General features: G+C 52.2%; 7 protein-coding genes across 7 annotated transcripts; 5 read left to right on the top strand and 2 right to left on the bottom strand.

Moving 5' to 3' along the window:
• Nucleotides 1-662: 662 nt before the first annotated feature.
• Nucleotides 663-2366, top strand: AA0111_g1414 (hypothetical protein; the record flags this gene model as incomplete). Its single annotated transcript, XM_028647071.1, has 4 exons — nt 663-1309; nt 1372-1582; nt 1698-2146; nt 2198-2366. 4 exons carry the CDS (start codon nt 663-665, stop codon nt 2364-2366), a joined length of 1476 nt encoding a protein of 491 aa, XP_028511310.1.
• Nucleotides 2367-3500: 1134 nt separating this feature from the next.
• On the top strand, nt 3501-5035 carry AA0111_g1413 (hypothetical protein; the record flags this gene model as incomplete). The annotated part of the gene is made up of 4 exons (XM_028647070.1): nt 3501-3703; nt 3753-3776; nt 3826-4321; nt 4373-5035. 4 exons carry the CDS (start codon nt 3501-3503, stop codon nt 5033-5035), a joined length of 1386 nt encoding a protein of 461 aa, XP_028511112.1.
• A 1879-nt stretch (nt 5036-6914) lies between these two features.
• AA0111_g1412 (hypothetical protein) lies at nt 6915-8778 on the top strand (the record flags this gene model as incomplete). The annotated part of the gene is made up of 3 exons (XM_028647069.1): nt 6915-7334; nt 7384-8637; nt 8686-8778. 3 exons carry the CDS (start codon nt 6915-6917, stop codon nt 8776-8778), a joined length of 1767 nt encoding a protein of 588 aa, XP_028511111.1.
• Nucleotides 8779-9610: 832 nt separating this feature from the next.
• Nucleotides 9611-10192, top strand: AA0111_g1411 (hypothetical protein; the record flags this gene model as incomplete). Its single annotated transcript, XM_028647068.1, has 2 exons — nt 9611-9758; nt 9933-10192. The coding sequence occupies 2 exons, from the start codon at nt 9611-9613 to the stop codon at nt 10190-10192; spliced, it is 408 nt and encodes a 135-aa protein (XP_028511114.1).
• An 828-nt stretch (nt 10193-11020) lies between these two features.
• On the bottom strand, nt 11021-12523 carry AA0111_g1410 (hypothetical protein; the record flags this gene model as incomplete). Its single annotated transcript, XM_028647067.1, has 1 exon — nt 11021-12523. The coding sequence occupies one exon, from the start codon at nt 12521-12523 to the stop codon at nt 11021-11023; it is 1503 nt and encodes a 500-aa protein (XP_028511113.1).
• Nucleotides 12524-13190: 667 nt separating this feature from the next.
• On the bottom strand, nt 13191-14906 carry AA0111_g1409 (hypothetical protein; the record flags this gene model as incomplete). Its single annotated transcript, XM_028647065.1, has 2 exons — nt 13191-14565; nt 14614-14906. 2 exons carry the CDS (start codon nt 14904-14906, stop codon nt 13191-13193), a joined length of 1668 nt encoding a protein of 555 aa, XP_028511068.1.
• Nucleotides 14907-17718: 2812 nt separating this feature from the next.
• Nucleotides 17719-19183, top strand: AA0111_g1408 (hypothetical protein; the record flags this gene model as incomplete). The annotated part of the gene is made up of 5 exons (XM_028647064.1): nt 17719-17896; nt 18019-18087; nt 18189-18305; nt 18360-18706; nt 18761-19183. The coding sequence occupies 5 exons, from the start codon at nt 17719-17721 to the stop codon at nt 19181-19183; spliced, it is 1134 nt and encodes a 377-aa protein (XP_028511069.1).
• Nucleotides 19184-19305: the final 122 nt, after the last annotated feature.

Here is a 19305-nt window from a genome sequence, read left to right as displayed (position 1 = left end):
ATCTCACATCTCAAGATCATGTATCAACTCTGATCATGCTCGAGTCAGTCAGTACGCTTCCATACGTATGCATAATCTCTATCGCATGGAACTGTTTCGTTCCTTATCAGAATAATCTATGTCCATAACTGAACCAATGTGTTGCGATTTAACCAACACCGATGATCTCATACCTTCTTAATGCGTCTGCTGCATGCAGTGTAAACATATCCACAGCCCGTGACTAGACGCATGTGCTGCATGTTGGCACAATGCATCGGCTCTACATGAATAACCGTGATCGGCACAACCCCCGGACCTCCCCTCAGTTCCCTCAACAAACATTATCGCTAACTCGCCCAGGAGCCGACGGTGTACCACACGGTCTCGTCTCGAGTACATCTCGGTCAACACGCCGTGGTCTCTAGCCTTGGCTGACCACGACAACTGTAATCCACAAGGACGATCTTACCCAGTCAGAAGATATGTCGTACTGCGGGAATCCCCGCACCCCATGCCATACTAAACTCGATAATGCTGACGATTAACACAACGTGATATGGGGAGCTAGAAGGCTAGTATAAGAAGTGGCTTACCCCAGGTTTGTGGGGTAGCGCCATCCACGCTTCCGCTCTAGAGCGCCTCACTACCTTCTTCACTATTCTCGCCGCTCTATCATCGCCATGGACGTCGAAAAGCATTCTCTCGAGAAAGACCTGGCCTTTGAGCACATTGAAGCAACGAATGAATCTCGCAACCCAGTACCGGAGATCCTACGCGGTCACACACCTGAGCAACTCAAAGCTCTCGAAAAGAAACTCGTGCGGAAAATCGATTTTAGAGCCCTGCCTATTCTAATTGTGCTCTTCTTGCTCAACGTGCTCGATCGAAATGCCATCGCTAATGCACGCCTCGGGGGTCTGGAGGCGACACTGGGCATCGACGATGTGCAGTATCAAACCGCTGTGATGGTATTGTGGGCTGGTTACATCTCCATGATGATACCGTCGAACATGCTTCTCTCCATCTTCAAGCCCAGGCTGTATCTGCCAACAGTGGTCATCATTTGGGGTGTCGTATCTGGTGCCACAGGCTTTGTGCAAAACCACGCTGGATTGGTTGCGCTCAGGTTCCTGGTCGGTGTAACGGAAGCGCCGTACTTTCCTGGGTGCATATTCTTTCTCTCATGCTGGTATACACGAAAAGAGCTACCAAGCCGCATTGCTACTTTTTACTCTGGATATACCCTCTCTTCAGCCTTTGGTGGGTTGATTGCAGCAGGTATTGTCGATGGCATGGAAGGCCTTGGTGGCTATCCGAGTTGGCGCTGGTAAGTTGTGACTGTACGGAAGCATGTGAGACATACACTGACTTCGTACTCCCACACCTCAGGATCTTCATCTTGGAAGGAGCTCTGACGATCATCATGGCTTTCGCTGGGTACGCTCTTCTGCCGAACTACCCTTCGAACACGCCCTTCTTGTCACCAGAAGAGACGGCGATGGCACAATGGCGACTCAATCGCGAAAACGATGGTGTAGCAGATGAAGTGAACGAATCCGTATTCGTTGGGCTCAAGCAGGCGTTCTCCGACCCGAAAGTGGTACGTACCTTCTCTGCCTCATGTTTTCTTCCCTGAACACTACGGTCGACGCCGTAAATCGATATCGAGAATTCTTGTCTTCGTATGTGTTGCTAACGTTAGACGCCATCTCTAGCCGCTCCTTGTCTTCATTCAGACATGCGCCGTCGTATCGATGAGCTTCACCTACTTCTTCCCCTCTATCGTGCAGACACTCGGCTTTCCCCGCGTGGAGACACTTCTGCTCACTGCACCCCCCTACTTCCTGGCATTCATTTTCTCCGTCTTGAACTCGTGGCACTCTGGGCGCTCAGGCGAACATTGCTTCCACATCGTGGCCGCATGCGTTATCTCCGCGGTCGGTCAGATCATCTCCATGTCAACACATCAAACCGGACCTCGTTACTTTGCCATGTTTCTGCAGGCTATGGGGTCTTTCTCCGCCTTTCAACTCATTCTGCCATGGGTCTCGGCAACAGTCGCACGGCCAAAGGCGAAGAGAGCGGTCACACTTGCACTGGCAACTGCTGTGTCGAATGCGACAAACATCGCTACCGCTTACTTGTACCCTGCATGGAGCGCACCGTAAGTACAACATCCCATACCATGTGAGCTTGTACTAACTGAGTTACGCAGTCTCTATCGTATGGGCTGCATTGTATTGACAGTAGCACTCCTTTGCTGCGCAACTGCGTCACTGGTGTTGCGTTTCTGGCTGCAGAAGCTGAACCGGAGGTCGGATCAGGTTGTGGGCCTGGAGGGTATTGCCAATGGGCCCGGTCTCCTTTTCCGCTACACTCTGTAAACATGTTGCAAGCACAGACATGCGGTGCAGGTCGCAGTGCATTTTAATATTGCGATACCTCTCGAATTGGTATTGCCCTTACGCTATTAGGTGACACTTCCGGGCCGTAGCGAAGTCTCAAGGCTCCCACGTGTGGTGATCTGTGTGATACTATCACTGAGTAGGTTGAATCGATGACAGCAATTGCAGTGATAATGGGCGTCCTGAAGGACATCAGACCCAGGATGTCGAAACGTCGCCGATTAGCACCTACCACCACCATCAGCCCGCATCCCAACCACCGTATGCATCGAGATATCCTTAATATGCTATTCTCGCCATGGAATCCTTCGTCGCGTTCGGAACCGCGTTACATCAACAGAGCATTTTCCGATAAGAAGTTAGCACCAGGCGCAAGGGCCACGGGAGGGGAGGGCGGTTTCCCGTAGCCGAACCTCATCCTCCATCCTTCACTTCGATATGATACTACCCCACGTTTTGAAACACTGGATTTGAGCTTGGAAAGCGCGCGAAGGATGATGTTGGTTTCGGCGAGATGGACGCGATGCCAACTTTGACAATGATGGTGTTACTCCTGCAGCGTGGGGGCTGAAGCCCGGAGGCTGAACTGGCAAGTGCGTCGCCAACGCTGTTTCAGCCTCGCCTACTCGTGATGCTGCGCCGCATCCTACTCTTCCATCCCAGTACGCCTACACATGGAGAACTAGACGATTACAAAATGGCTATAGCGAACCACTATTATCAACTACCTTTCTTGCGTTACCTCAGTTGCTCTTCGCGAAAATTAACCTAGGCCTCTCGTTTCCATTGCTTCAACATTTAGCACTTACGTACGATCGATCGATCCCCAGGAGACATCAAGATATGCCGTCGACGAATGAACATACCGGAAAACCCCGGTTAACCCGAAAGATCTTGGCAGCTGAGAAGGTTTTCTTTGACGCTAAAGTCCACAGAAGGGAGGATCTTCCTGAGTGGTTACGGCCCATGTGCCATGACATAAGATGGGCACGCACAAAAGTTCCAAAAAGCAACAGAAAGATTTTTGAGCGGGAAATCGAGGACTTTAAGTGTGAGGGGCAGGATGGAGAAACTGCGCAGGATTCAAGATGGAGTTTGAAACCTCGTGCTTATATGTCCAGAAAAGGCCTCCGTAGAGGAGAGATCTCGCCAGCCGAGACTGAGATAAACAACGCACTTGATGACTGCATGAAAGTCAAGGAACAGGCGATCGAGTTGCGCGAGGGAAATGTACCAGAGGGTCCATGGACGTCTCTTCTAAAAACAGAGTTCTTCAAGACCTACAGAGAGGTCCATCCCATCAAGGATGAGCGCAAGTATGTATTCTTGCAGCGGTTCCAAATCCTCTTCGCTGACTATTTCTAGGGACTTATACAACCGGTGGGAGCTGTGAGTTTAAGCATGCTACTTATTCAAGCTCAAGTTAACATTTGTATAGTCACCAGAATCATCTTTGGAACGATTGCCCATCGAAGAGAGCCTTGACAAGCCCAGTACGAACTGAGCCAAAACCGGATTTTGCTTATTTATTCCCAATCATCGATCCCGCCTCCAAGGTGGCGAGGAGACTTCACTTCGACCCCAGAATCAAAAATTTCACGCTTCCCGTTCTCAGCGAGCTGCGGAAGACAGGAGGGGTAATCTCGTCGCCAACCACGGCCTTATCGAACTGTGATCCAACAAAGCTGGACAACATGGGTGCTTTAGATCTGGTGTGCTTTCCTTGGGCTATTGTCGAGGTCAAACATGGCACCGGGAGAGCCGACAAGGCAGAATTCTGTTATTGCCAAGCTGCAAATGGATCGGCTGAAGCGCTCATCATGCGAGAGAAATTGGCCGAGAAAGTAGACTCTCCAAATACCGACGCCCTGGTCATCTTCTCGTTTACCTGCGTGGGTCCTAGTGTTCGTCTTTGGCTCACGTTCAGACACCCAGTAAGTACGATCCTGGTGAATCATAGGTCACGCATGACTAACATCTATTAGCAGAGTAGGCAAATCCAAATGCGCTGCATTTGGGCGACTTCCCTCGAACTTACCTGGGGCGTTTTCGCACTGCGTATGGTAATCGACAACGTGCGCGAATGGGCGTTCAATCAAGTGAAACCCAAGATATGCGAATGGATATCTTATGTCCGCTCGAATCCAATGTCTCAGACCTTCCTTGATCTAGATGGTAACCAAGTCGAACGACGGAGGAGGGCCAAGTCTCTTGAGCCGGACGACGAGAGAGCTCCAGTTCGAGTTTCCCTGCCGGAGAGACCTGCATCCCATTCTAAGCTTACCTCGGCATATGTCAGAGAAAACACTGTATCAAGACACGAGCGCTCACCTAGTCCTCTGGCTCGTCGATCGGCCCCACCGATGAGTCCCTCCGATGACGATGATGAGGAAGAAGAAGAAGAGGACGAGGAGGAAGAGATTTTGGTGCTTGAGGCATACGATTCAGGTGATGATGAAGATTATGTCCTAAGTGATAATGCATCAGGCGACGACGATGGATATACGACTGTGGAAGAAGAATCATATGACACAAGCGAAGATGAGGACGAACCCGATGAAGGATATTTGAAGGATACCGCATACAAGGCCCTGAACGAAGCTGAATTCTTGTTGAAGCTGCGAGGCCGTAAGAGTATCTGCTGTTAAGCTGGTCATGGTTGAGTGTTTGGATCACTGTCTTCAGAGAACGGTCTGCTTTCTTTTTTAGTGTTCGGTATTGCTTTCTCGTAAGTATCAACCTGTAGTATTAGATAGACTGATCTTTATAATGAACGCCTTTGACATACTTCTTCTTCGAAACAGGTTGGCTAATTCTTCCCTTGTCCGTACTGGCCGAACGCCCAGGTGTGTGTGCACCATGTCGTTGCTCGCTGTGCTTTCTCCATCGAATCAGTGTCAAAACTCTTTCATACGTCCGTACCCTGGCAAGGGATTGAGCCTTACCGCGAATCCTCGGGCTGTAATACGTTACTCGTTACGGTTTGCATTCTGAGCGATAAGAGAAAGTGACATTGCCGGTAAAGACGAAATACACCTCCACTCCATTCCAGAGATCGGAGTCGAAATTATCCTGGATCCAACGTGTTGCGTATAAGGCTGAAGAGATCCATATTATCAAAAATCATAGCAGGTGCATCGGCTTCGAACTCATGGTCGCTATTATGTTGGCCAGTCATGAAAGTGAAAGCGTGAGGACGATGTATGTTGGATGACGTGAATATACAGACTTTTACGAGTGGCACAAAAAGCCTTTCTTTTTCTAGAATGTAAGAAGATGACCACCACAGCAATATCAACCTGGTTGGTAGATTCGCTAAGGCGTGCATCGTGGCGTCGCTGTTTTGAGCGTACCAATGTAAAGAGTAGAGCTCTGTGCCACAGGCAAGGATGTTCATTGTTCAATTCCAGGAAGACAATACGGTGAAGTTTCAGCGGCATTCCTCATGTTGACCAGCGGGGAACATATCTACAAGAATCGGCTGACTAGGAAAGCGGATTGAGGATTCGATGAACTGAGCCGGGGTACTCAAGTATTGATGAGCGAGTGTTGAATGGCATTGGAATGAGAACTTGGGCATCATCTGCACAATGCATCAAGAATAGATCTCCACGGCGTCTGGTGCGTGGTGCGTGCAAGACCGGAGTGATACCTTTATACGTTTTGCTGCTTGGTCTTCCTTGTGTGCACTTCTCATGACGCATCCGGTGTTTTGCGACCCATACAACAAAGTCGCGACCAAGAGGCGTGACACCTCGGGCTATCGACCAAGGCTCCACCATGCAGACCCTGAATAAGTTTGAATCTGTCACATTTCCGTAGGGCAGGCAATGAGAAGCGAAGATCGGCGGGTGCCATTCAACGGCGATGGGGGCCTTATTGGTAAGATGAGACGGACCCAGTGGTGCAGCGCTGGACGTCGAGTTGTTAGTAGGGCAGAAGATAGGAGAAGTGGGGTCGGCGTTAGATGGAAGTAGCAGGAGAGGCGCCACATGGGGAAGTTGCGAATCTTCCCCTGAGGCTGAATCAGAGGCCGAGGATGGGCAGCGAGAGAGTGGACGCGAGATGTCGTGCAGGGCGCACTGACGGTGTTGTCGGCAAGGATGGTTTGTGTTTGCCCAGGTCGTTGTCTAGGCAAAGATGTTGTGGATGGTTCGCGCGAGATTTTCAGGCTAGCCCGGTTGGCTCTAGCGCCAACTGCATCATACTGTACCAGCCTCCAGGCCAAACAAAGACTACTCTTTCCTTGGTTGATGAAAGCAGATCGACGTCTGCAACGCGCCTCTCTTTCGCTCAATTACTCTGCTGTCACTTTGTACCTTGGTCTTCAAAGCTCCCGCACCTCGACATGGCAGCTACGCGTTGCTAGAAAATCCTCGACGTGCCCGTACCGTCGCGTCGTGAGCTACACGCACACGTGCCCCTCCCACCCAGCATATCATCTATTACGCCTCGAGACCAGTCCCGGCCGCTCTCCCACGTATGGCAGCAGTAGCTGTCCCTCCGTCGCCCCAGGTTCCAGTAGTCATGTCGAACCGGCGCGTCCCCCTCGCCAACCTGCAAAACGCTACCAATTCCCCGTTACGCGCGACGGCCATAGGAGGAAAGCGCCAACGCTCACACGCCAGTGAGCAGCGCGACGTCCTCTATGGCCAACCGCCGCCCAAGAAACAAGTCATCCAAGTCGATGATGCCGAAGCCCATCGCCATGGCCTGGTCCGTCGGAGTGGGGCCCAGCCCACGGCTTTGACCCGCAAGCTGGAAGCAGCAAGAGAGTCAAAGGCCCCGTCCAAGCAGGCCGCCCAGCGAGCGTCCAACGACTTGGAGACGATCCGACAGTGGCAGCGTCACTATCGCAAGCTGTTCCCTCAGTTTGCTTTCTATTTTGACAGCGTGCCAGAAGCCCAGAAAGACAAGCTGATGCATAGGGCAAAGCACCTAGGTTCCGTACGTCTGCCATGTCCTATCATACTCCCATCTTGCTAACAATCTTCAGCGTGAGGTCAATTTTTTCTCCCGAGAAGTTACCCACGTCATTACGACGCGTTCCATTCCTGCCGACCTCGATGGCAGCTCATCCACCCACAAGGGCACCGTCAACCCGGCTCAGCTGGAGAACAAGAAGTCCATCTTCGATGCCGCGCTGGAGAGGTCTGACCGCGGTGACATCCTGCACAAGGCTAAGAGCTTGGGCATGAAGATATGGTCCGTGGAGAAGTTGCAGCGGATGGTAGACACCATGTTCAACAAGGAGACCGGTGAAGATGCAGCTAGCCACCCGACGCGCCACGCCGTGGCCTCGCAGCATCAGAAGGGCCGTCCTGCTGACCTACAGAGGCTGCTGCAAAACGAGAAGATGGATCGCGACTACGTCATGGCCTCGCAGGACATGATCCCTCTTCGTGGCTACTACGTATACGTACACGACATGGATGAGGTCACCCGACCTGTTATGATCCGAGAATATCAGAAAGTCGAGAAAGAGAAGGGCAAGTGGCCACAGTTCCGTGCCTCGGGTAATGGCAAGTGTCCGTTTGTTGAAGATCCCCATTTCGGCCGCCGACAGCAGGAAGAGCAGGAAGCACGTCGAAGGCAGGCAGCCCAAGCTCCACGGACACGTGCTGTCTCAGCCATGGAAGAGAAGAGTGCTCTAGTAGAGAACAACAACTTGGCCAGGCGTCCCAGTGCCCCTGCTGCCATCGTCAAGGAAGACCACGATGCGGATGCAAAGCCCTTAGACCCCCCGAAGGGCCTCCCACCCAAGCGATGCAACACGGCAGACGGCCCACCACCCATGTTTGGCAGTGCTCAGGCTAGCATCCGAGCCATGCCCCGTTTCATTGCTGGTGAGCCAGTCGCGTCTGGTCTACACCAATCCAACATCACCTCCGCCATCCGCTCGCAGATGATATCCTCGACTGCTGCCGCGCCGCGTGCTGGAAACAGCAAGGAAGTGAACCAATTGAAACGAAAGGTCCTTGAGAAGAACAGCGTACCGTCGGCGAATACGAATAGTGGCCATTCGTCCGTCACAAACGACGTGAGGGCTGCGCTCAGTTATGAGCATTCTCAACCCATGCGAGCAGCCAAGCGCAAGGCTCAGGAGAATATGGGTCATGCTCATGATGACTGTGACGAAGAGAGACAAGCTCGTAAAGCAGCAGCCCTCCGCAGGCGCAAGACTGCTGAGAAGGAATTGAAGCCTGGCTACTGCGAGAACTGCAGGGAGAAGTTCAATGACTTCGACGAGGTACGAATCATGACTGTGCATTTTGCGAGCTATACTAACATTCCACAGCACATCCTCTCACGCAAGCACCGCAAGTTCGCAGTCACCACCGAGAACTGGGTCGAGCTAGACCAGCTCCTCGCCCAACTTGATCGTCGATGAGCCCTACGGCTCATGCAGACTATACGGCCACTCATTGCATCCCTTACAACGTAATGCACGACCTCACTAATACCCACGACATAATTTCCTTTCGCAAACATCTGTTCACTTCTCGCCCCCGGGCGCATGGCATTACTCTGCGAGCGAATACCCGATTCCCATAAGCATTTTCGAGGCGCAGCTTCTGCCTTTCCATCCCTTTTTCTTGGCGACTATAAGCTTGACTTGACTCTCCGATTTTCCTTTACCACAGTATTAGGCCAACGATCTTCGATCCCTGGTGGGCTAACGATGCATGCCGTCCCCTTTGTATATAGCTATTGCGTCCAATGACCTTCGGGTCACAAATTTTGCTGGTTCATTTGCGATACGCAAACCGGCTGGCTGGTGGTGTGCGTGCGCGCGCGTGTGTTTTTATCAGTAAAACGAGGGTTGGTTGGTACTACTATGGAGGTTTGTAGAACATTGTCACACGGGAGAGGTGAGTATACTTGGCGACGAATAAGCGGATGAGCGCCATAATGGAGGCTTATGTTATATATCATTATCGTATCAGATATGTAGAAAACACTAGATATCAATGCGAAAGATGATAAGGTTGATTGGGTGCCTCTTGCTTTTTAAGAAGTGATGTTGGTGTGGTGGGGCGGTGATTGGTTGGTTGGGCAGTTAAACCTGATCACCGCTTCTACCTGGAACGACCATCAATAATCACTTTGCATGAGTCCATGTTCTTTTATTTTGTAATTCCCTCTTAGAATATTGAACGGTCTGTTCATTGTACTCACGCTGAACTCACCTCGCTTCGCAACGATAAACAACCACTCACACAATGTCTCAATCACCAAAAGAGAGGATGCCAGAAGAAGACGACACAACAGAAGCGCCCCTCACCATGGCCGCGTCAGTCGTCTTGACCAACCTGCCGAAAGATACTTCGAAAGCGCTAGAAACTGCCGGGAGCCTCGCTGTACAGAAAGGTATATTGGATTGTTTTCCCATTCATCCATACTATAGGACGGGGATCCACCAGCGATATCACCCTCTTCGCAACTCTCCTTCCCCGTCTCATCCCATCCCACCTCACCTACATTTCTCCTTCCTGTCCTCTCCCCAACTCCACGCAACTAACCAACCCCCCTCTTTTCTCACAGTGACAATTCGTCTCCAACCCATAGGCTCAGCCCCGCACCTAACTCAGCGCATTTTCAAGCTGGGCACAAACTCGACGTTTGCAACGATAGTGCGGTTCCTCCGGAGACGACTCGGTGTCAAGGAGCACGAGAGTGTGTTTTGCTACGTGGGGAGTGTGTTTAGTCCTGGGTTGGACGAGGGCGTAGGGAATCTTTGGAGTTGCTTTAGGCAGGGTGAGGAGCTGGTTGTGGGGTATGCTATTAGTCCGGCTTTTGGGTAAGAGGACTAGGAGACGGACGGGGATGAGGGATGAGGGATGAGGGACGTATGGTGGGGTCATGATGTTAATCCAGCATTTGGGGCATAGTGGATTATGAGTGGAGGGGGGAGCGGGTTAGTAGGTGGGTTGGTTGGGAATGGTGCGTTGGTGCTGCAAGAGTCGAATTAGATGGTTTGGGAACAGAGTCTTTGAGGATGTTTATCGCTCTATAGGACGTCGTTCAACAGTATACTAAAAAGGAACTGACAGGAAGCTACAAAGTCTTCCGTCCAACGAGTGAAAAGAAAAACAAGCGAGTTATCTATACCTGGACTATGCCCCAGGGGAATTTACAATCCCCTTTCACAACTCATATGTGATAGGTCCATCTGAATTACAATTGCAATTATGCTCTCCCCTTGTACTTTATATCAACGCCGCGCTTCCTTCTCTCCCCATTCCTCACACTATCCAACATCTCAACTTCAAGATTACATTACCAGCCCAGCTCATCACTAGACGTTGGATAACCACAGACTGTTATACTCACCAAAAATGTGCGAATACCTGATAACTTACTACAAGATATGTGGCTGCAGCCATCGGGAGATGTCTCAACAATGCCAATACTATTGCGAACAGGCGCATCGTCGTTGTCTTAACGCGAAAGCAATCATTTTCCGTAGGTTGTATTTCGATGATTGTTGTTTCGCACACGGAGGATGTTAAGAGATGGAGAATTGGCGACGCGGAAATGCAGAGAATGCAACGAGGAGTGATCATCCGAGACATGTACGATACCATCATTTGAGGTAGTAGAAAGAAAGAAAGATGAACAAGAACAATGATTCAATTGAACCAAAAGCTCACACTAAAACTAGGTGTGAGACTACGTATATAATGCCACCAACCTACTGGAAGATAAAGACACTCACCCGGGGCTAAAATGCCTTCAATATACCTCGCATCCTTGAAACCAGGAAACTCTTCTTCGAACTCCCATCGCCGTTCACTTGACAAGCCCTCAACCTCCCAGCAACTCACCTCCCCCAGAACTTCCATCCCCTCGTCCAAATCAACACGACTAGTATTGCTCATATCCACTCCGCCCCCCTCCATCCCTCTCGGATACAATCGCTCCGTCTCCTCCGGGGCATACAACCTCACATACTTGTACCCCACGACCTGTGCAAGTATATTGTGGTACGGATCAGTATGTAGAGGCGAAACAGTCCCCTTAGGTCCAAACCAAGCATTAAGCAATGGTTCTTCGAGCTTCGGGACAGGTTTAATGTGTATGAGGTGCGGGGAAGGGGCGGGTGAGGAGTAGCAGTAGTCAGGTATGCTAATATCGGCGCGGAGAGATGGAATCTGGGCGAAGAGGTCGTGCTGAGCTAGGTAGCCTGTCGGTGGTGGTGTTGGCGTTTGGCTGCCATCAGCTCCGTCTCGATCAGGGCTACCCACATTGTCCATGTATGGTGTAGCTGAGACAGCGTCTTTCGCACCTTCGAGCATGTATGTCTCCATGAAGTCGCGGAAAGTGGTTATGCGCTGACCCCAGCCTTCGTCTGTATAGCTCTTGCCCACTTCAACGGGTATGAGGCGTCTACCACCGAGTGTCTGCTCGAGCAAATATGCTGGGCTGTTCCACGGCCGCTCGTCGAGTGCGGGCCAGTGCTGTATCGCACCTTCGATAATAACAGGTGTATGCATAGCCGTGTCACCAACTCTCTTCTGGAAAGCCTCCAGACTGAGTTCTCTCGTTCGAGGTATCGCGTGTCGGATGGTGGGCGAGGGATTGGGTAGCACCGTCGGGAAGCTCGTTGGTACACAGGAGGTTTGACGCGAAAACGATAGCATTCTCCGTTTGTTCGGGGGCTCGGAAGCGTCAGCGTCGATGTTGGAATTTCGTCCTGGAGGCGTTAGGACAGCTTTCAACGCTGCAAACCACAACTCCACGAGCTCCTCTCTCTCGGGTGCGCCTGTCAATATAAGCGTCATATCCAGTGTTCGTACCACGTCGTCAACCCAGGCATTCTTCTCAGCAGCAGCATTGCTTCGCTCTTCATCGTATCTACCCTTTGCGAATTGGCCATGCTGGTCGTCTACCACCTTCACCACCTTCCATAGACTCGCATCCGCGTATAGCCTGCGCCAGCACGTCTTCACCTCCTTGTACGGCACATCGTGTAATTTCTGATAGGCGAGCTTCAATGCTAGGTCGGAATCAGAGGGAAGCAGCGCCAGCGCAGCGCGTCCGCATTCACGAATCGGGTCGGTTTTCTGCGTGTGGGTGAGTTCTTGACGGGTTAGCTGGATGACTTCGAGGAGCGTGGGCGCGTCATTGTTCATTTCTGACGTGCTACCAGATGATGGCGGGTGGGTAGGTCGTGCTACGGCTCGAAGGTTCAAGCTGTTGCTAATAGTGCGAGCTATGACCGTCGCGTCGCGCCCTGCAGCTTCCTTCCCGCGCGCCGTTGAGCAGCCAAGACACTGTTGAATAATATCCGAACGCTACCTGTTCCACAGGGGCTCCAAGCGCTGGATGCTGAACCACTTACTCGGTAATCAACGTTTTCGAGCGATTGCTTTTTAGCGTAAAAACCATGTTACATTCCTACGACATGTACCACGTACCCGGATGCCAGGACCACAAGAGCCGAGAACGTCTATATTAAACTTCATTTATAGGTCGGCAATTTACCGCCGTAAACGACGCCACAGCGACGTCAAGCGTCGTTCGATATATTGTTATTGCTATAATACACATGCGTCTTGCTGCCCGACTATAGATCGTGATTTACTCTGCGACATCCAGCCTGAGATGTCTGATGGTTCCATGGGTATCGCGTTCGTAGCCCATCAATCGTAAATCCATCAACGCCTACCTACGTAGGTGGATATCGTGCGGGTACTGAATAAAGGAAAAGGGAAGCATTAGGCAAACTATGCGAATGCAAATGAGGCTGCGAAGGCCGGGGTATCACGCAGGGAAAATGTAAAGGAGGAACGGGTGTCGTCAACCAAGAAGGCCGCCGGCGTCCTGTAGGGACGGCACTTTGCGGCCTTGTTGGGGAGGATTGCGTCGTGTAGACGAGGGAGGCGGCGCAGAAGAGAGCAAGCCTCCAGGATCTTTTAGCGATGGTACATCATAGCTTTGTTGTGTCGAGCGCGTCGATGTGCGTCGTATAGGCGCGTAGCGTGTCTGGCAAGAAGGGGGACCGGCTGAGGAGCCTGAATGTGGAGATGGAGTCGACAACGCTTCTTCTTCTTGCTCGCGGTCTTCGGAGAGCAAGCCCCCGGGATCCTGCAACTGATTGGTGGGCCGGACTTGAGTCATCTCGTAGTCTTCGGACTGTTGGGAAAGTCGGGAGTTGCGTCGTGCTTGAGGCAGAAATGCGCGTGCGTTTGGCATGATCGTGTTTGAGGCTCTGGACCCTCTTCGTGGCTGTGACTGGGCTGCAAAGTCGTGCGCAATGACTGAGTCGGTGGGTGAGGGAGCTACGGCTGGATTCTCCAGTAGTCCACCAACGTCGAACCATGACACGCGCCTTGCACGAGGACTGGGCATCGGATCTCGTATGTCTTCGACTGTCATGCTTGGTCGACCGTTGCACGGAAGCATACCAGCTTCCTCATCGGGGAACTTCCAGTTGTTGTTTGTAAAAGGACCGGGTTGTCTGGGCGATGATAGGAGGTCGAGGTCCGCCACGGGAGCCGGTCTCGGTAGGCTTGTCGACTTATCGAGCAGTTCAGGTTTTGTGCGGTATCCTAGTGACCTTGCAAGATCCTCATCACTGCTACCGGTCTGGTCCGTGAAGCGGCGTGTTGATCCTCGACGCTCCATACTGTCTGTGGTAGATGGTGCTTTGAACTTTGGTTTCTTGACACCTCGGTCGCGAAGAAAGGAGCCTAGGACGATGGCGTTGGAAACGATGGTGGCAGCCAGAATTTCTGAAGAAGCGAATACGGTGCGGAACTGCTGTAGACCTGATCTTTGCATTACCAGAGGCATTCGAGCGCCAGTGACAACGATTAGAACGATCGATAAGGAAAACAGCAAGACAAGTGAGATCTTCCGCTTTAATGGCATGCTCGAACGCACGATGATCGGGATCGGAAAGGCGATAAGGAAAACGTCGGTGACGATGTCGCAAATGCCCATGGTGAGTAGCTGCGCGTAGCCCTGTCGGCATTGCGGTCCCGGATCCGGGACAACTTGCCAGTAATGGGTAGTAGGATGGCACTCTGCGAGTGTGGCAATCAGAACCATGAGGAAAGTAACGACAAGAAAGATGCGTATGGCACGCAGTCCCCAATCGTATCCTCTCTTCCAGAAGCGTTCCGTCAAGCGCTTCAGGAACTCTGAAACGGTGAACTTGGCCATCCAGATGCTAGCATGGGTTAGTCACACACTGATTCAAGTTGATGACTGCACATACAATAATGCATAGAAAATCCTCGCTGCGAGGACCATCTGAGAGCCGATCTCGCGGTGGCGGATGATGGTAGGGTCTGTCAAATTCGTGACGTTGACATTGTTGGTGCCCCAGATCAGGACCACGTGAGCGAATCCCATTCGCGCAAACAGTGGGATGATGCTGAGTGCCATGACCTTGTCCTCGCGGAAGAGTCTTTCATTACGAATATAGCGGCCCGACAGTCGGACTCCAATGATGACAGCGGAAAATACAGTGCACCACCAAGAATACAGGAGAGTCGGATTGTTGGCCATGCGGGTTCGGCGTAGCGGGGGAGAGTCATTGTAGATATCGCGTGATATTATCATGCTGCTGTTGAGCAGTCCTCACAGACTCTCGCCTCCGTAGAGGGGGAGCTGTTTGGATGTCGCGTGCTCAGTGCCGATTTTGAGTGGCAGCGGTAGCGGTGACGAGTTGGGAATGGCGATAGGTGAGCGCTTTGACCATGTCGCTCTTTCTGGCTGACGTTGCTGGCGTACCGAGGATCTGGGAGTGTCAAGTGGGTATACTTGCAAGCTAGGCTTGTAGCCTCGACGCGAATTTGTCGACGGTGCGACGATGTGCGGTGAATGAAGATGAAGAGAGAGAGAGACAAGTCACCCGGCTGGGAGAGGTGTGATAAACGCAAGCCGCAGCGCGCGTGTGAGTGGGTCTTATCGCAACGGCAGACCTTTGGCCAGGATTTCGGAGGTACGCCACATATTCGCTGGAGCCCGCCTCGATCGTCCATGGCGCGCGGACTGCCTGCTGCCATGCCCTGCCAACCCTAGCGTTCTTGGATCCAACTCCTGGTCCTCGCTGATAGGCGTTGCCTGACGACGCTGTGACATGCTCTGAGATGACCCAGGGTCAGAGTTGGGACAAGCATGATTCTGGCAGCCGCTGCTCGAGTCCAACGGCGAGCATCTTCACGGGAGGACCTGTTGCTGGCCGTCGGAGTCATCCCTGCAGCCACCTGCATAATTCCAATGGTGCTACGCTTCCGCTATGGCGCTTGTGGCCTTTGTCTATCTCTCGACAACGGCGATTGGGGCCTGTTGGCGAAGAGGCGGGAGGTCAAACACCCCTCAGACCCCTCTGCAGCGGCGCTGACCGCTCGGAGGCTCCTCGAAGCATTGGCAACTCACACCCAAGGCCAAGAAAATCAGCTTCGGCACGCCGGCGGAGATATTCACCAACTCTCGATGACACTGACTGCTGCTGGATTGGGACTCGAAACAGTCCCGGATCCCGGGGTTGAGGCCGCCAATATGGCGTCCAGCCTAACCAGTCGGTGCACAAGTGTGCGCATTATCGCACAATTCTTACGAGTCTCGCCCGGCTATCAATACTGTATGAGATGCGCCATTTCGCAGAGCGCAAAGCAGGAGGCCGAGGGCGATGACCCCCACCTTTGTTGTCGCGTGGTAGAGTGTGCCCTGTGCGTCTGCGCCTGCCTCGTGAGACCCTGAACCCCCGCCTTCCGTTTCGCACCTGCCTTTGCGAAGCACTCCCTTCTGAGGACAACAACAAACATTGTAACATCACATAGGGGTGTCATGTAAGATTAGAAAGCACAAATACCCCCTCAATATATCGAGTACATGACCCTTGCCGAGAGATGACGTTGCAGCTTCGTGGACGGCCATACCAGTCATCGCCGCTGCCGCGGAAGCGCAGCGGAGTGACCATCCATAATTTCCCCTCCACATTCCTTTGTCCATCAACACCTAGCCAACGATCCTGCTTCGCCTGGTAGCACAAAAAGTTGGGGTCCTATATTTGGCGCCCAGGAACAGTATGGGCCTCTAAGTACTCGTGTACAGCATTTACATATGCCACGATGTAGAATTGACATTGCCGAGCCTCATCGTACTACAAACGATGCGCTCCCCGCTGAAAGCGCTCTCCAAGATCCTCCATGCGCTATACACGAAGAGACAAACCACCCCTATATCCCAAAATTCCACTGACAGTCAACCGCTACATGCCTCCGAGATTCCTCCACGGCCGAATATTCACGTGCAGGTCGCAAGAGACCTTATCCGTGGCTCTGATCGAGAATAGAGCCGCAAGGCTTAGACTCGCGTGATCGGTCCTGATGGTTCCACATGTTCAGATGCACGATAATCAAAGCCACTTCGGCGAAGTTCCCAGTGTCAGCAGAATCATACGAATCACAAGGGGGATTTGCGATGTTCAAGAGCTACGAGCTATCTTAATTTCCCGACTTATTGCCAACTCCAGGGGAGCGAGGCGACAGATGGACATGGCGCAGAGCCTACATCATCGTTCAGCGCGTTGCTAGCTCGTCAACTACCAATGTGGGCTAAGTGGGGATACATGTTCCCTTATGACGCTGAGGTGCATGCTGGATGATAAAATTGTCGACAATGTCTTCCGCAGGCTGTAATGCCAATGTCCGTATGCTGCATGAGTAAACCACATCTTGGTCCATGCTAGAGACAATCCGACATTGGATGAAAGGGAGATCGACGCAGGGGGATCTGTCTGGGACCCGGCATGCAAAAGTGGATCAGCAAGATGAATATCATGCACAGGACAAAGAGATGCATCTAATATGTATACATTTGGGCATGTGTACTGTGAGATTTTGTGAGACTGACTGTGACATTGGTCCTATGTTGCGTCATGAGGGGAGAATCAAGACCACCTGGCCGTCTTTCACATGTGAAACAGGCCGAACGCTTGGGCCTGCCACATGAACAAGAATCGCATCCGCGGAAAGGACAAGTCGACACGCAGCAACTTGGTTTCAGGCATTGTGTGAATGATGCACATGTATGCCAATGACACGATTTGCTATGAAACCTGTATGTGCAGAAGTGCGTCGTGAGTGGCAGTGGAAAACAAATCATGGCCAGGCCATTGTGGAGTGGAGCCATGACGTTTTGGTGAATGTGCCCAACAAACTGCTGCGCACACGACAGTACCCGCACAAAACCATAGCAGCACCTTCTACCTCTCACACTCTCCCATACCCCAGCACCTTGTCACTATACTCCCACACTACTACTTGCCCTCATCTACCCGTGATCATACCCCTCCACGGCCAAGTCCTCAGCGATGTCAGGAGCTCCCCGAGTTGAGCTTAACAACACACAAACCGATTTCGACCTAGCCACGCCCAACGGCACTCCGGATCTCATAAATCAAATGGACGGCTCTCCTTCCCACGTAAACGGCAGCGCAAACAGTGATTTGCAGAACAGTGCAATCAAGGCAAAGAACGGAATTCTAGAGAGTGAGGTGAGTGGGACAGAACGCCCTCGACCCTTACCGAGACGCAAGCTAACGCCATATATCGCAGTTCTTATCTGCCGCCCGCACAACACCTGATTTCCTGAACTGACACCCACAAAGCAGCTTCACACGCCATGAACGCCGCAAACAACCACCCGAGCGTGCAGAACGCCAAGCAGACCGTTATGAACGGTAAGGTATGTACACAGACTCGCCCCTACGTGTTCCGGACCGCAACTAACAGCCTGCAGATATCTGAACGATGCGCACACGACCATTGCTAAACTTTGCAGGCCCCGTTGCACAGAATGTCAAGGCAGAGGGCGCAAAGACCCGCGACGAGTTTGCTGATCTGGCCAACTCCAAGACGATTCCCGAGCACAAGGCCGCGACTGGTCAGAACCTCACTCGTAAGGCTACACTAGTGTTCCATGTCGACAACGTAGCTAACACACACACACCAGACTACCACAGCATGTTCTACCGCCTGTTGAGCTGGAAGAACCCCCGCGCTACCGGCATCGCTTTTGGTGCAACCGTCGTCTTCATCTTCGCCGCACGATACCTGAATCTGATCCGCTACATCTTCAAGACCTCCTACATGGTACTTGGTCTTACCGCAGCTGCCGAAGTTGTCGGACAAGTGGCTATCGGACGTGGTCTTACTTCGCAGTTCAGGCCCCGCCAGTACTACACTATCCCCAAGGCTTCGCTTGAGCGCATGACGGACGACTTCGAGCAGCTCATCAACTTCTTTGTCATCGAGTCTCAGCGGATCATGTTCGCCGAGAACGTCTACGTCACCGTTGCTGTGAGTATGCCCTTGGGTTTAACAATGAGTACAGCTGCTGACTATCCCTTACAGGCTTTCTTCGCTTCCCTCATCTCCTACTTCCTCATCAAGTTTGTCCCGCTCTGGGGCTTGGCCTTGATCTCGACATTCATCACCTTCCTCGGTCCTCTTGTGTACATTCAGAACAAGGAGGTCATCGATGCCCAGTTGGAGAAGGGTCTCAACATTGCCAACCAGCAGGCTCAGCAGGTCAAGGGCCTTGCTAACCAGCACGCCGGAAACGCCATGAAGACTGTACAAGGCTACACCCAGCAGGCCACGGCCAAGGCCCAGGAGACCGTCAACCAGTACCGCGGGCGTTCCACTTCCCCAGAGGTCAAGAAGGAGGCTTTCCCTTCAGCTCCCACCCACGCACCCGTTGCCGAGGCTGAGTCTTCTTCCGACGAGTCCGAGACTGAGGGCGAGAAGATCGCAGCGGCCCATCCTGCCCTATAAGCTTGATCTTCCCAGACCATCTTACTCACCTCAACCTCGAATACGCTACGATCGATCTCTAACACGCACACACATCTTCATGATGCTCACGCATGACGACTTATGCTCATCCTGAAATTGGA

Source organism: Alternaria arborescens (genome assembly GCF_004154835.1).
Source record: "Alternaria arborescens strain FERA 675 chromosome Unknown contig_2, whole genome shotgun sequence".
Lineage (NCBI taxonomy): Eukaryota > Fungi > Ascomycota > Dothideomycetes > Pleosporales > Pleosporaceae > Alternaria > Alternaria arborescens.
The sequence above is the reverse complement of the archived record's forward strand: the minus strand, read 5'-3'. Positions and strand labels throughout refer to the sequence as shown.